This window comes from Physella acuta, unplaced genomic scaffold, assembly GCF_028476545.2.
Source record: "Physella acuta isolate Inbredline_101_S28 unplaced genomic scaffold, ASM2847654v3 ptg000369l, whole genome shotgun sequence".
Lineage (NCBI taxonomy): Eukaryota > Metazoa > Mollusca > Gastropoda > Physidae > Physella > Physella acuta.
In genome coordinates, this window is record NW_026731888.1 from 476,917 (window position 1) to 494,598 (window position 17,682).

At 34.7% G+C, this 17,682-nt stretch overlaps 1 protein-coding gene across 1 annotated transcript; it reads left to right on the top strand.

Moving 5' to 3' along the window:
- The first annotated feature begins 248 nt into the window (after nt 1-248).
- LOC131941680 (uncharacterized) lies at nt 249-17,208 on the top strand. Its single transcript, XM_059301090.1, has 18 exons — nt 249-357; nt 964-1,092; nt 1,207-1,309; nt 1,411-1,586; nt 1,680-1,815; nt 2,186-2,257; nt 2,484-2,649; nt 2,852-2,871; nt 3,232-3,300; nt 3,413-3,490; nt 3,603-3,716; nt 3,841-3,912; nt 4,027-4,126; nt 16,032-16,160; nt 16,269-16,344; nt 16,729-16,779; nt 16,867-17,061; nt 17,146-17,208. Exons 1-18 carry the CDS (start codon nt 349-351, stop codon nt 17,206-17,208), a joined length of 1,758 nt encoding a protein of 585 aa, XP_059157073.1. The 5' UTR covers nt 249-348.
- Nucleotides 17,209-17,682: the final 474 nt, after the last annotated feature.

Consider the following 17,682-nt stretch of genomic DNA (forward strand, 5'->3'; position numbering starts at 1 on the left):
GTTGCTGGCGCTGGGGGTAGGTTATTTGAAATTATATATATGCATATAAACATATATATATATATATATATATATATATATATATATATATATATATATATATATAAATGGCCCAATACGGAGAATATTTTTTTTTAATTAATTTATCTTCACTGTACTTTACCACACAATTTTGGCAAGTATGGCTGATCGCAAAAATTCCTGGCCATATGGCTTATTTTCGCGCAATATTGTAAGTTAAGCTTGTTAGGTGAAACCAAACTGGGAGATCAGGAATCTAGATCTAAAATAGATCTAGATCTACATCTGCATCTTTATCTTACCTTATACAGTTTTCTATTAAATAATATGAGTTCAGTGAGTGTAAGGCGAAGTTTAGATCTATTAAATCCGTACTCGACAGCTAATTAAATTAAAAATAAAAATTATCATTTCATTATCATGATTATCATTAATTATTATTAATTTAATACTAATTATATAGAAACATTTACATAGATCTACATTCTCATTGTAATCTAGAAGTAAATTAATCTAGCTAGATCTAGAATATCTAGATCTATATATTTTGTATAATGATTGTTAATCTATAATTAATATTTTATATCCTCAGCAGTTCTTAACCGCTTTTCATATCTGCCCTTTGTCCGTAATAAGTAATGTGAGTCAGGTACCCATCAGAGCTGGGTGGACTCAGGGACGTCCTACAGACTCCAACATGGGAGCCGAACTCGAGCAGTCATTAGCTCTAACCACGCTGTCTCTGACTATTACTTATTACATTAGAAGATTAATTATTGATAATCAATAGCAATAGGGTATTTATAATTATATCACAGTGCCTATTTACATTTTAAAAACAATAACATATAGATTCTATAATAAAAATAGATATGTTATTAGACTATGACCATTACTAATTGTTCTTTATATTTAAAAACCTTTTTGATTAACATTTTTTAGAGGAAGTATTTGACTGTTGATGAAAAAAAACAGCTCAATTCTGCAATTGAAAATGGAATGACAACTAGAGATAAGGAATGGATAGGAAAGCTGGCAAGGGAAATCAAAATTGAGCCATTTAGAATTGAAGTAATGTATTAATGTTTTAAATGCTGAAATATTAAAATAAAATGTATACTAATAGATTAAAGTTGATAATAGCTCATGTTGACTGTTAATTTACTGATACATTTATATCTGCAGAAGTACATATACAACATGAAGAGGCAAAAGGATAACTCTGTTTGCAAGCTCCCCAGAAAAAGAAGAAGTGGTTGGGATGAATTTAGAGCCATGCAAAAGCAAGGTTTGCTAACCATCTTTTAGAATTATAATTATGCTCCAACATATTAAGATAAACTATAGACTTTTAATAAAGATACTTTTGTTCATATTTTCATCATTCAGGTGCTGATGAAGATAACAGGTCATTTTTAAGAAGAATTTCCCAAGAATGGAAATTGCTTGATCATGTGACAAAAGTTGAAATGGACAGGAAGGCACAAGAGAAAAACAAACAACCTTTTTATGGGCTCGAGGATAGTGATATTGTAAAGGGGCTGAAGAAAAGATTAAAATTATTGGTAAGATGTTAAGATCACTTGTCAACTATACAACAGATTAATAATACTAATACATGTAAATATCTTAATAATTCGTTCACTTTTTTTTTGCAGGTTAAAGATATGGAAAAGGCTAATGTAAAATTTATTGGTGTTAGTTCTTACTTTGACCCGATTAACAAAGTTGAAGTGTTCCACACCATGAATGCAAAACATTTAAAAAAAGACATAATAGATCTTGTATGCAAAGGTGAGGGTTTTTTCTTTGCGCAGGCAGAAATAATCAATGAGTTTAATTAGGCCTTATATATTTTAGAAATTTAAAATAATTTAAGAAGTTTTGAGATTTAAAAAAAAAAACTTCACCAAAAAAAGAAATATTTATATATACTGGTATTCTTTTTTATATTTTGTTAAATGTAGAAAAAGTTCATATCTGCTAAACTTTAGGCTAAGACCTTGAATACCTATTATGAAAACCTATTTTAAATCTGCATTATAAATATTTATTTGTGAATTTAATATTTAAATGATTGTATAGATTAGCAATTATAGTGTTATACTTTTTATGTAGTTTCTACCTATATTTGTAATTATTAAAATCTTTTATTATTTTACAGATCCATTACAAAGCTGCACTAAATCTGTCAGACTGCGCCAATTAGTGATGGAGATTTTTCAGGAAAGATGGGGTAGGTCAATTTAAGACAATGTTCCTTTTATTGCCTTTGCATTTCTAATTTTAAAAATATGCTACACTAGATTGTGTTCAAGAATAATATAATTTAAATTTATTTTATTGAAAAACTATTTGGCTGGTCTAAATCTTTTGCAACCTAAAGACAAATGGTAATGGTTAAAATTAATAGATTTGTTTATGTGTGCACAAACTTACATATATAAATATGTGTGTTTCAGAAAGTTGCATGAAACTCAATACTCAAGTACCATACTTTAGTAGTAACATAACTGTCACTGGGCTGCCTACAGGGATACCATTCAAGCACCCTCAACTGTACACTGTAAATGAATTAAATCAAATAATAGCAGAAGACAAATACAATATACAGATGGCTATAACCTTGTGAGTTATTTTAGTATGATTTATAATATATAATAGATTTTAAAAGTGTAATCAATTACTTATAATGTAGCCCTATTTTAAAAAAATATATAATTATTAATTATTTTAAAAATTTTTTTAATGCTCATCATGTCAAATTATTCTTCCATGAGTAAAAACTTTTTTAGTAACTAATGCAAAGTAAATATTTAATTTTTTCCAGGAAAACAATGGATTATGATTGTGAGTTTATCTTTGTATTCCTGAAGTTCAAATTATTTATTTAATTTGAGATAGTTAAACTCCTGTAGATTTCTAATATTCTTATATCAAATTTAATTTATCGTGTAAGTAATGTAAGACTGGAACTTCTAAGTTCTCATACTAAGTTGCATTCCATGCTGATTCCTAAACCTAACATTTGAGAAATATTCTGAAGTAGGCCTTCTAATAAACATGTTATATTGCAGTATTGTGCATCATTTCTTCTGTTTTTATTTGCAATTTCTAAGGAATTCTTTATGTACTTATTATTAAAAAACTTTATTGTGTTGTCATTGAACCTATTGTGTTTCAAACACTGATGTATATTCTTCCTTGCAGGTTTGCTAAGCTCATTAGAAAGCTTGAAAGTCCTTTCAAAAAATTTTAGAGGTCGAGTGTTAATTGAAGGTATTACTTTTTGACAAACTGGTGTTTAATAATTGTATGCAATAATAATCCATATCAATATTATATTATATATTTTAGATAATTAATTATTTATGAATGATTTCTTTTTTAGATGAAAGTAAAAAGCTGCAATATCCTGAAAAGGAAGAGTCATCCTTCAAAGACTGTGAAATTCAGGTTTTGGAACTTGGTAAGATGATAACTGTGTTATTTATTGATATTGTGTTGTGGTGGTGCTGGGTTTGAAAAATCATGGCTTTACTTGAGCTGAAGCACAAAACTTTGCATGCTATTTGTTTCAGACTTAAATGAAGCTGTAGCTGGGATTGTTTTAGCTGCAGATGAATCAAGTACAAATACAGAACAAACAGAAATAACTGAGCTTGAGATACCGAGTATCCTTAGTATAAACCAAGGTAATAATGTAAACTTATGTTATGGTCTTACAATTGACAAGTAGAGTAAACCTCAGTTATTTATTTTATGTAAAATAAGAAAGTTTTTTTTTTAACTCTATTTCTGTTGTTTCATTAAATCTAGATAAATCAATAGCACTGACACAAGCTCAAATTGAAAATGTTGTTCCAGAAACTCCCACTTACATCAAAATGGGTAAGAGAACTAATCCCTAAAATAAAATAAAAATGTATCATTAATGAATTAATGTGCTTACAAAATATAATTTATTTAAAAAAAATAATTCAAAGGTATTGTTTATTTTTGTAGGTAAAAAAAAAAGATACAGTGTGCTGCAGAAAGCAGAAATTTTGACCCAATCCGAAACAATAGGTGTCAAAAGAACAGCTGAAAAATACAACGTATCGGAGTCCTCAATTTTTCTATGGAAAAAAAATAAATTAAATTAAAAATTATACATTTTCTGTCTTTTTTTAAAAAAAAAATTACATACTTATGATAATTGACTAGCCAAACTCAAGACCGGTGACCAGTACTGACCAGTATAGCAAGAAATGCTCTGACCTGGAATCTCCAAGGATAAAAGAAAAAAAACATAAGATGCAACTTAAGTAATACCTGGACCGAGCACAAAAAATTGCCTAACAGGCTGTTGTCAGCTACTAATGTCTTAATTGGATGGCAAACATCTACGTCTACCTACAAATTGTGTTATTCAAGTTATTGTCATGCAACACTACCCATCATTTAGACTATTAAATCTAGTACTAGAAAAAAAACAACAGCAATCCAAAATAGACCTACAGAAACTATTCAAATTATATCATAGCAACACTGTACACTGTACTTTGTTATATTGTAATAAGTTTTGCAAAGAAAAAATAATACAAGAGCATAGCTTTATTTGATATCTTTTTTATATTGTAAGGAAACAACAAAACTCACAATATCCCTGATACAATGATAAAAGTTGGTAACTAACAAAAGATTATGAAAACAGTTTTACAAATATCTATCTACCTTATTTATTTATTAATTTTTAAATTGTTTGTAATAATCTACACAAATAAGATTTCTACATTTGTGTAGATACTATTTTAGTCTGAATATTAGGTAGCTTTTTCAATATCATAATTATTTCGGATTTTGTCCATTAAAAAAAAAGGCTGCAAATTAGGCAGAACCGACAAATATATAGGCTTATATATGTGTATGTTTATTTCAGTGAATGTTACAATATTGAAAGTACATGTAGGCCGGTTTCAATAAACAAACACACATATAAATATTTAAATAAATATATATATATATATATATATATATATATATATATATATATATATATATATATATATATATATTATATATAGCCTATATATATATGTATATATATATATATATATGATGTGAGTAGGATAACTGAAATCAGGTGTATAAAACGGGATGGATGGGATTAATAGGATTGATGAATTTTGCAATCTATATTTCGTATTCAGTATCCTTTATACTCATTCTTTTTTTTTTAATTCTATGAAGGGTAATCTTATGAAATGTCAAATTCATCCCCACTCCATAACGATTGTTATCCAACCCTACCAAAAACCAGTTTACAATATTACAACTGGTCAACCCCCCCCCCCCCCTCTCCCACCCCCTTTAGAGTGTCACCACACTTTCCTTTAGGCCCCTCTCCCCCAGCCCCTCTTGCGTTTCATTTAGCTGGGTTGTTTCCCCTTACAAGGGGATATAACAAAATAATATATTGCTTATTATTAAAAAATAACATGGTTACTGTTCTTTTTCTTTTTGTTGTTGTTGAATGTACTTCTTTATTAATCGTTATCTATTTTTTTCAAAATATCAACGAACCCGTTTCATGATGATGTATGTGGATCAAAGGGGTCGTCCATAAATGACGTTACACTCGTAGGAGAAGTCCGTAATTTTGTGACGGTGTGTGATGAGGGGGAGGGGGGGGGGGGTCAGATTGTGTGGCGTCACTTTTTGGCATTATAAAAAAGCAATGTTAGAAAACGAGTTTTAGCCGTTTTTTTCGCGTTTTAGAAAACGGTTTTAATAAATTGTAATATAAATTAATCGAAATACTCTATTTTGACAGAGTTCTGACAAGATTTTGGAAAAATATTGAAGTTTTAAGAAAAATTCAACAGCAATTTTGACGGGGGGGGGGGGGGGGGGGGGGTTGTATGCTGAGGTGTGACGTCATTTTAGGGGGGGTCTGGATTTTTGTGACGATGTGTGACGGAGGGGAGAGGGGGGGTGGGGTAAAAATCGTCCAAAAAAGCGTGACGTCATTTATGAATGACCCCCAAATATATTATTTTTTAACGTTTACAAACTTCTTTGAAATACGATATAATAGCGCTAAAATTAGGCCTTTAGTCAATAGCTACTTTTTAAAATTCAATTTTGTGACGATACTTACTTACTTACTCCCCCTCCCCCATCTCTTCGCACCATCATTAGAAATATTCGACCCCCACGCCTGATTGACGGCGTGGTTGGGCATGATTGCTAACTCAAAAGGCCCGTGTTCTGACCTTTGGTCAGGTGAAACTCGTTTGCTGGGTACTGGGTACAGCTAGGAGAAAACTGAATTAAAACACTGCTGCCTTGCAGATTTGTCTTAGAAGTTAAATGGAGACGGCTATGGAGACACATCTAGAAACAAAAGCAGGCTCAAATCGCAGTCAATTAGCCATACTTATATATTACCTAGGGGTCATCCATAAATGACGTCCCTTTTTTGACGATTTTTACCACACCCCTCCCCTCCATCACACATCGTCACAAAAAGCCAGACCCCCCCCCCCCCCCTACGTATTACTTATGTTGTAGTAAATCCCCTCAAGTAGTATGAATGAAGAAGAAGAAAAAGAAGAATTTAAACCAAATGGCCTAGAATTTATGTTTTATTTTTAAAATCTTAAAAATATCCTGATTATTACTGCATAGCTTAGCTTAATCATCATGGCTATTTGATAGAAAATTGAGAGTGACCATAAGCCTTTAGAGTTTAAAGGCAAACCTGGCATTATGAAAGTTAAGATAAGAATTTTTAAAAAGAAAACACGATTGTTAATGATTATGACAGTATTAGCTATTATTACCTAAAATACTAACAAAATAAATACAATTCTCCCTGATTCATGTTTAATAAAAAAAATGTAGTGATTTATAAGTCGATACACTTTTTTTCCGTTTAGATATTTAGTATGCTTTGAGCTATAATTAGAGTCTCAACGACAGAATCAACTGAGAAAAAATCTATAGCCTTATTCTATAGCGACACTGTCAGTTAGTTCTCAACGACATTGTCGTTGAGAATAGTGTAGGATCGGCTGAACTGTGGCACGCACCGGCACAGATTTTGACAGCAGATAACAACCGTTAACATCAGAGCCTACTGCATCAACATCCGTTTCATCCCCACACAGAAACGTGTTAGACAGAACGTAGCAGCTCCAGCAGATCGCAGCAGCGTTACAAAAGTCTGGCCAACCTTTGCCTCAACCACTGGAATTCGGCCATGGCATGCTTGGGAAAGTGGCCCGTAAGAGCTAGCTAAACTTCTTTCCGAAAGTCCCACAGCATGGACTATAAATAAACTTTAGTGCAGCTAATCTTTCGCCAAATAATAAGATGCAAATATTTATAACAGAAATCGAAACCTAACAAACGAATTGGTAAAGTGCTTGTATATATATATATATATATATATATATATATATATATATATATATATATATATATATATATATATATATATATATATATATTGTTCAATTTCCTCCTTTATTTAAATTTTTACTTGCCCCACCATGTTCCTGCACTTTTCTAATATAAATGTTGTATTAACTGATTTATTGTTCCTCTCTAATTAACATGATAGCTAGTGCTGAGCGGATTTCTCTTGGTGATCATTAACATTATTTACACATTAACATGCATCACATTAGACTAGACAATGCCTAATATTTCAATTGACTGAAGCGTCAGTATCTTTTCACCGATCGATCACGTAACAGACTTTACCACCCCACAACTCAAAAAGCATGACATGGAGCTGTGTATTAAAGGAATTGTGTTTGTGACTCCTTAAAACTATATAAACATTATAGCTTCGCCTGAATGTCTTTGTATGATGATAATAAACAGACGAAATGTCACTCGATATTTGTTGAACACCTTACAAATAAAATAATGCACATGGTGACATTTTGAACGGGGCTTGTGTTAATATGATGGAGATAATGTTTTGAAAAATCATACCTTGCGGCCAGAGCTGGAACCGGAACTGGAAATAATCCTCATCTGCCGTATACTCTACTGCCTCTACTCGTTGCCTGCCACCCCTGTGACCTACATTCTCAACCTCCGACCAATGGACGTACGCCTTCCCCAGGCATGTCATGCGCACTGCTGTTGAAGGAGACGAGACGTTATTTTATTATTGTCAACTAAACACACACAAGAAAATTTAATAGAAAACCAATCAGGGATTTTTCAAACATCTTACTCCGAAGGTTGGTGGTGGGGGGGGGGGTGCACTTGAAACTTTCCTGAGGGGAGGGTGCTTGATACTGATTAAAGTATATATTTTCTATATTAATTATTTATACTTTCCCCACATATCCCCATATTCCCCGGAGAGCAGCCTGAACGAAACACTGGAACCCTTTTTCACAGATAGTATACTATGATAATCCATCCAATGGATGTATTGTTACGTCACGAGTACCTGCAGCTGTTATAGGCTTGTATAAAGATACATGGACGGGGATAGTTGTTAAGAGATCTTTCTAGCATATATTTTTATCATACAAGAAAAAATCTATTGACATTTTACCGCTTTTTGTTACAACGTATAGCTATACGATGGCGGGTAGGGATGGCTAAAAATGTGTGATGTATCTCAAATACACAACACATAATTCCCATTTAAGTAACAAAGTTATTGAAGAACTAACTACCCTTTTTATCAATGAAGTAACAGCGGCCTATGTCCCAATAGGGACGACAGGCAAACCTAACCTAAACTAACCTGTGAAGTAAATATTGGTAACTTAAGCTCAATAAAACCCAGGTTAATAAGTTTATTGGACAGCGCGAGCAGAGATTCAAATTCTTCTGATGTAATCGTGCAAGTTTTAGTGATGTCACACAGGTAGTAAATCTTAAATCCAATTAGACAACTCGTCTCGGCGATTAACCGCTACACGCCGTGACAAACTCATTAAGTATTTGGCAGTCGAAAGTCACGAAAAAAAGGGAAAATAAATAATGAACGCTTTAAAATGAAAACTTACCCAGTGTGAAAGCCAGACTGACATAAATTTAAAGTCGCAAAAAAAGTTCGAATGTTAAACGCTATGGTGTATACTAGCCTATTAGTGCCTGGGGTGTGGACTAGCTTAATAACCTATAGATGCCATGAGATTCTAGTGGAAACTAGGCTAGAGAAATCTAGTGGGAACTAGGTTAATGAAATCTAGTGGGAACTAGGTTAGAGAAATCTAGTGGAAACTAGGTTAGAGAAATCTAGTGGAAACTAGGCTAGAGAAATCATAGTGGGAACTAGGCTAGAGAAATCTAGTGGGAACTAGGCTAGAGAAATCTAGTGGGAACTAGGTTAGAGAAATCTAGTGGAAACTAGGCTAGAGAAATCATAGTGGGAACTAGGCTAGAGAAATCTAGTGGGAACTAGGCTAGAGAAATCTAGTGGGAACTAGGTTAGAGAAATCTAGTGGGAACTAGGTTAGAGAAATCTAGTGGGAACTAGGCTAGAGAAATCTAGTGGGAACTAGGCTAGAGAAATCTAGTGGAAACTAGGCTAGAGAAATCTAGTGGGAACTAGGCTAGAGAAATCTAGTGGGAACTAGGTTAGAGAAATCTAGTGGAAACTAGGCTAGAGAAATCATAGTGGGAACTAGGCTAGAGAAATCTAGTGGGAACTAGGCTAGAGAAATCTAGTGGGAACTAGGTTAGAGAAATCTAGTGGGAACTAGGTTAGAGAAATCTAGTGGGAACTAGGCTAGAGAAATCTAGTGGGAACTACGATAGAGTAATCTTGTGGGAACTAGGCTAGAGAAATCTAGTGGGAACTAGTGGGAACTAGGCTAGAGAAATCTAGTGGGAACTGGGCTAGAGAAATCTAGCAGATTCTAGCAGGAAACAGGTCAGAAAGTTCTAGTGGGAACTATGCCTAATAGAATGAGAACTAGACCTGAGGGAAATGTGGTGATTTACTTTACCACCTTCACCTGCAGTTTTTAAAATAACTGGCATGTGATAAAACATGATTTTTTTTTTCTTTCCACTCTGTGACAGGTAGGTAATTAATATCAGTGTTGTTTGCATACATACAGTAACACGGGTTGGGAGGTTATGTAAACGTTGGGGGTAAGAGAACAGGTCTTGTGTCAATTTATTTTTAATAAGGTTTATTAACAACTTACCGTGTGTTAGATTAAAACAAAACTGATGAAAGAAAAAGTTGATAGATAGTGAATTGAGATTTCTGAAACAATTGTTTAATGAACTAAAACTAAAATAAAAAATAGTCTGTTTATTAATACCCTATAGCAGGGGTCTCCAAACTTTTCAGTACGAGGGCCGCATCTATCAAATTTTAGTTCGAGGGCCAGTTTTTTCTAGGCATGTCTTTGATTTTTCTGGGCAAACTTCCTCATCATCACCAATAAACGATTTTTCCTTGGACAAAATGATCTCCGCGGGCCGGATGAGAGGACTTCGCGGGCCGCATCCGGCCCGCGGGCCGTAGTTTGGAGACCCCTGCCCTATAGTATAAATGTGAAAATATTATCCTATTATAATTGACTAAAACTTTAGAAAAGGTAAAAGTTTTTTTTTGTTCTAAAATACTTTAGATCTAGTCACGTGCAAAAATGGTACGCTGTTATAGAACTGCATGGGGGAGTTGGGACTGACTGACACTGATAAAATAGTTAGATTTTTTAGATCCCAGCAAACAGTACTAGCTCTGTTGCTCTATTGGTGCCTTTAGTCGTTCTCTTTACTTTCAACAGCAGTTTTACAAATTAACGTTTAAGTATCGATTCAAAACGATCATTAACAAAACTCCAGACGAAGACAGAAAAAAAGTAAATTACATTTGACCTGTTGATAGATGCACGTCGCAGAGATTATTAATCATACCCCGTTCTAAATGCCGATGAGTGGTTAACGTGGAAAGAAGGAGGAAAGATGTTGTCTAGAATGCATGATAAATAAATAAATAAATAAATATATATATATATATATATATATATATATATATATATATATATATATATATATATATGTATATATATATATACATATTTATATATATACATATATAGATATATATATATATATATATATATATATTTATACTTAATACTACGAACCTACTGTAAAAGTAAACCGGGAGTGATCTCCCCTAAGCTTTCTCGAATATTCTTATATAAAACAACAGGGGATGGGAACTCGGCTATAGACATGATTTTTAATCCATTTTAAATACTTAAAGTTTTAAAAATAGAATAAAATCTCGTAGACAGATTAATTGCACACCAAGTGAACGCCAAATAAAAAAGTGCATAATAGTGCGCAATATTATTAGTACTTTAAAAATTTACATTAGTTTTTGGAGAAATCGGAAGTAGCCGAAATTACTACTTCCGGTCAACGGAAATTACTCAAAATTTAACAGGAGGTAGAAAATTAGATCTTTTACTTACATGTGAAATTTCATTTATCTATCTGAAATAGTACTCAAGTTATAGGCTTTTGAAAAATTCAAAGTAGAAAAAGTACCACTTCCGGTTATCGGAAATCGCTCAAAAGTTGATACGGATCTACGATTTTGATAAAATACTTATATATGAAATTTCATCAACCTAGCTGTAACGGTACTCAAGTTATCGTGTTTACACACGGACAGACACACACACACACAGACACACAGACATACGGACAGAATTGCAAAGCCCAGTTTTTCAGACTGGATTACGCATAAAACCTCTTAATTTTTATAAATCTGGATTGATAATTTTTGCCCGATTAAAATAAGTCCTCTATACTTCGGATGAGATGAAAGACTGAGGTGTAATACGGTGAAAATTGTAAAATTTCAAGTGATTTTTGTGCACGATTACAATACTTTCTCTATACTTCGTATATACGAGAAAGTAATTAATACCATTAAAGAACTTCCGCAATAAAAATCCCATCAATTACCCACATCTGTGAGATCCTTGTTGAATTAATTTATATTTTGTATTAATAATAATTGGCTTAACAAAACATTTTTTGCTCGAATTCTGGGGGGTGGGGATGGGGGGGGTGGGGGGTTAAATAGTTAAAGTCTGTACATAAATATGTGTGTTGATTCTTGATTTAATGATGCAGCTGTTATTGAAGGTGTTTTGGTTGAGTTGGCCAACACTTGGCTGGAAAGTTTTCACACCCCAACACATAAGCAGACGTGGGCTTTAACGAGTTGATGCTTCGGGGTCTGACATATGCACATGCGCAAACGAACGTCTCAAGTATGCAGCATGAACGTCTTGTAGTCTGCTGTTAAAATTGTTCGAGGGGACATAAATCAACTTCAGTGCACCCACTGACGTCACCTTGTCATGAGCAGGAGAATCGTTTGCCAGTTTCTGTGTAGAATTGAGTTCAAACCACGCCACATTGGAGATTTGTTTTTTTTTTAACCAACCCAGAGTAGGTAGTTAGAGAAAAAAAAATGCGTGTTTATGGACTTAGGAACTTGGATTTGTTTGAGCAAAATGACGTGCAGACTAGCAAAAAGCAGCTATCGGCTGTGAATAGCGTTTTGTAAGCTCCCACCCTCAGTTAACATGTTTTTGCGCTGAATCTGTCGACGTTTTACTTCAAGTAATATAAAGACTAGCTAGCCTGATACTAGTACGATATAACACAACAAACGTTACACCTATGACGAATGATATAACAATTAACTAATTAACAGTTTTGGACTCGAAGCCGTTTTATATTGCGTTATTAGTTGTTGTTTTTTTATACATTTAAGCTATATTTATATTTTATACACCTTTGTTGTATCATACAGACATGATTTAAATCTCGATTCTACTTGCATATAGAAATTAAAATATTTTTCTAAAGTAGCTGCTCACTGTTGTAGCAAAAACTGATAAATGTGAGAGTTGTTTTGAAAGTTCAACATAAAAGTAAAATCCATCGTCATCAATGGCACCACCATATGGTTGATATTAACGATATCAAACATGATATAAAGGAAAGGTGTGATGACGCAAGGTTGCGTCGGAGAGGTCAGGTAGATAGCAGAAACAGGCTATAGCGATTTGGTCAGAGGTAGACCAATGAAAATATAGGGAACTGACCGGTCACGTGGGACGGTCAGCTGACCAGTGAAGCGTGGGCCACTGTTAGGCCGGCAGTTGATAGGTAGCTAGCGAAGAGGCAGAATGGAGCAGACGTAGTTATGTAGAGAACAGTTAGTGTTAGAATTGGTCATGGGAGTGCGTAGTTAGTAGTATAGTGAACAGTTAGTAGTTGTAGTAGTAAACAGTAGAGAGCATAGAATAGGCTAGTTAGGAAGAAACTTGAATATATATCTTTGTTAATAAAGAACATTTCATACTTGGACTTGTGTTATTGGATTCGTTACACCTCTTAAAAATCCCCACCCTCACAAAAGGTTTTAAAGGAAATTAACTGCCCTGTGGGGCGAAACAAACATTTCCATTCAGCTGAATCCGTATGAGACCATACAAGGTTGTGGCTTTTTAAGGTATTAGTATTAGAAACATAAAGTGTAGATGTGTGAAAAAAATGTTGCATTATTTTTATTTTATTTTCACACTACTTATGCAGCGAGAGTACACTATCAATGCAGTTAACTACAGGTCAGTATCAGTACTCTATTGATAGAATACTCTACTGATACTGTGTTAGTATATTATCTGTGCAACATCAGTACGTCTACAACATGGTTGGAGTATCCTTACTTTATATGTGCAGCATTAGTATACTATAGGTTCAGTATCAGTACAATATTGGTCCAGTACCAGTCGACTATTGATGCAGTATCATTACACGGTAGGCGCAGTATCAATAGACGACTTTCAGTGCCAGTACATTACTGCTGCTATATCAGTTAGTATCGTTAGTATCAGTAGTTGTATCAAGTATGTATGTCCACCATAGGAAAATTGTAGTTAACAAGTACATGTCAATAAAACTAATTCACGCATTTTTATATTTATAAAGTTTATACTAGTTTCTCTACCAATTCTATATTTATATAATTTATACTAGTCTTTTTTAATATTAGCAGAACAAGTTTAGCATTTATATAATTTATACTAGTCTTTTTTAATATTAGCAGAACAAGTTTAGCATTTTCCCTTTTGTTTTCTACTAGATCTACTGTTCTAACTTTAAAAAATCAACGTTTAAAATAACCCCTAAAAATACAAAATATTAATAAACACACACTGAAGTAAACATGAACATTAGAAGAAACAAAAAATGAGCGAAGATAATTTGGCAAGTTTTCCTATAAATTTTGCAGGGAAATGCCTGGGAGAAAGCCGAATGGTTCTGGCAGATAGGTTTTGTTTAGAATCCTTACGACAATTCGGCCTGAAGGCGCTCTGAATGGAATTTTCTGAGACCCCCCCCCCCCCCCCCACACACACACACAACCCTCTACTTCGCAGGATTTACATTACGGGATTTTATTTACACTAGGGAGTAACGCTATCTTATAATGTTCGTTAAAATAAAATGCCGTTTTCAACATAAAGAATGTACTATAAATGATTACCTTTCTTTACACGCTCTACCCTTATAATTTATCGGTTACATGAAGCTCCACCTTTAAACTAAGCTTGTACTTAAAGCAATTTCCAGAGAGAGAGAGGAGAGAGAGAGATAATGAACGTATGTTTCTTTTCTTTGTACTATGGTCTGTCTTAGATTTAAAATGGGAAAACAAATTGAACCCGATGTCTCATCATCGTTTCCTTTCTGTTTGATTTGTTTCCCTTTAACTTTAACATGTTGCCCTCCTCCCGTTAAACCACATTTCTCCTCTCCCATATTATCACGTCTCCATTCCTCCCCACTCCGTCATTCTCCTGCCATATACGCTCCGTGCACCTTACTACCTCTGCTCCCAGTGTTAGACCCGCACACTCCAAACAACTTTGCCTCCGTGTCTCAATGACTCGAATCTTGACGTAAATTTAAAAAACAAACCAATGATAGGGTTCATGTTGTGGCTTTGATCCCGAATCTCCGACCCAAAATGAAAGCCGTATTTTTGTGCCTGATGCCAAGAGCTTTTTTCACGCTAGATAACACTCCGCTCTGAGATAACCTCCTTTGAACTGCCTTTTTTTTAAAATCGTCTCTATGAACAACAGCTATTGTTGTTTTTTTTTCCTTTAAAATACTTTTTTTTAACCCCAGTAAAATGTTAAAATCTGATAAAATGACAAAAAGAAACGTGGGCAATCAAGACTTAGATTTGTTTTACTTTTAAAATAAATGCTAAGATCACATCGAAATATAGAGTAGGCCTACAATAAATGCTAAGATCACATCGAAATACAGAGTACAATAAATGCTAAGGTCACATGATTGAAATGAAGACTAGTGCGCTTCTCATTGCGAACACGAATGAAAATCTAAAACTTATCAACATACTTGATGACATTCTATCTATAAGATCACAAAATTTCTGGTTAACTGCATGCACAAACTACAGCCTTGATGAGCAGGAGAGAACAACGCGCTACCTGCCCTAGCGTGAAACTAGGGCAAATAAACCGTTGCACTGGGCGTCAGATTTACGGCGCTCAGACCGCAGTGGTGAGTTACTAATTGGAGGCAAGCAGGTTGATAATTAACTCGCACCTCATCTTAGGTTGGCAGTTAGCATGGGTACACGGCGTCAAGCTGGCGAATAAGCAGAGTAGGCTTTGAGAGATTCCTGCCAATTACAGATAACAAATCTGATTCTTTATTAAATATGTAGTTTCTTCCTTATCTTCACTTCCTGCTTATGAAATTCAAGACATAATTTCGTGCACTCATTTTTAGCGCCAACTAAGATAACGCCACGTGTTTCTAATCTCATTTCTGCCATTTTAAAAAGAATTATCATTGTTAGGAAAGAATACAATGGGATAATACTACGTGATGAAAACATAATTTCAGAATAGATGAATAATATGACAGCTATATTTTACTTTTGAAACCATGTCAAGGATTGCACCGAAGTTCCTAATTATGGATGTCGAGGTTTGGATACTTAAAGTTGTATCCGTAAATGACAGCATCACAAAGACGACTGTCAACACCTACAACTGCGGTGAGTTTGAAGCTACAAACCTGTGGTATCCACACCTCTAGCTGCAGAAAGTTTGTAGCTACAAACCTGTGGTATCGACACCTCTAGCTTGGTTAAGTTTGTAGCTACAAACCTGTGGTATCCACACCTTCAGCTGCAGAAAGTTTGTAGCTACAAACCTGTGGTATCCACATCTTCAGCTGCAGAAAGTTTGTAGCTACAAACCTGTGGTATCCACACCTCTAGCTGCAGAAAGTTTGTAGCTACAAACCTGTGGTATCCACACCTCTAGCTGCAGAAAGTTTGTAGCTACAAACCTGTGGTATCCACACCTCTAGCTGCAGAAAGTTTGTAGCTACAAACCTGTGGTATCCACACATTCAGCTACAGAAAGTTTGTAGCTACAAACCTGTGGTATCCACACCTCTAGCTGCAGAAAGTTTGTAGCTACAAACCTGTGGTATCCACACCTCTAGCTGCAGAAAGTTTGTAGCTACAAACCTGTGGTATCCACACCTCTAGCTGCAGAAAGTTTGTAGCTACAAACCTGTGGTATCCACACTTCTCACTTCAGTAAGTTTGTAGCTACAAACCTGTGGTATCCACACCTTCAGCTGCAGAAAGTTTGTAGCTACAAACCTGTGGTATCCACACCTCTCACTTCGGTAAGTTTGTAGCTACAAACCTGTGGTATCCACACCTCTCCCTTCGGTAAGTTTGTAGCTACAAACCTGTGGTATCGACACCTTCAGCTACAGAAAGTTTGTAGCTACAAACCTGTGGTATCGACACCTTCAGCTAGAGGAAAGTTTGTAGCTACAAACATGTGGTATCCACACCTTCAGCTACAGAAAGTTTGTAGCTACAAACCTGTGGTATCGACACCTTCAGCTAGAGGAAAGTTTGTAGCTACCAACCTGTGGTATCGACACCTTCAGCTACAGAAAGTTTGTAGCTACAAACCTGTGGTATCGACACCTTCAGCTAGAGGAAAGTTTGTAGCTACAAACCTGTGGTATCCACACCTCTAGCTGCAGAAAGTTTGTAGCTACAAACCTGTGGTATCCACACCTTCAGCTGCAGAAAGTTTGTAGCTACAAACCTGTGGTATCCACACATCTAGCTGCAGAAAGTTTGTAGCTACAAACCTGTGGTATCCACACCTTCAGCTGCAGAAAGTTTGTAGCTACAAACCTGTGGTATCCACACCTCTCACTTCGGTAAGTTTGTAGCTACAAACATGTGGTATCCACACCTCTAGCTGCAGAAAGTTTGTAGCTACAAAGATGTGAACCGTTGAGTCGAGGCTTGCTGAGTGGCAGGTTTGTGTGTTCACTTACTTATGGCTGGTAACAGGTGGCAAGCCGTCTGTATGGGGGATTTAGACCAAAAAACAAAACATTACATTGTAAAACAAAAAACGTTTTCCAGCAAAAAATTGGATATTCACTAAAAAGAAGTAATCCATCTGCATAAACAAATGATTACCGCATACTCGAAACAAGCTACTCTTACAAGCTTGATTTCAAATTTCAGCTGTAGAAAATTGTTTATTTTGTTTAGACCCA

What these genes read in the sequence shown, in the direction of transcription:
- LOC131941680 (XM_059301090.1), top strand. An exon ending in AGGTCGAGTGTTAATTGAAG is followed by an intron (nt 3,301 to 3,412) that starts GTATTACTTTTT and finishes TTTCTTTTTTAG; the next exon opens with ATGAAAGTAAAAAGCTGCAA. An exon ending in TTTGTAGCTACAAACCTGTG is followed by an intron (nt 16,345 to 16,728) that starts GTATCCACACCT and finishes CCACACCTTCAG; the next exon opens with CTGCAGAAAGTTTGTAGCTA.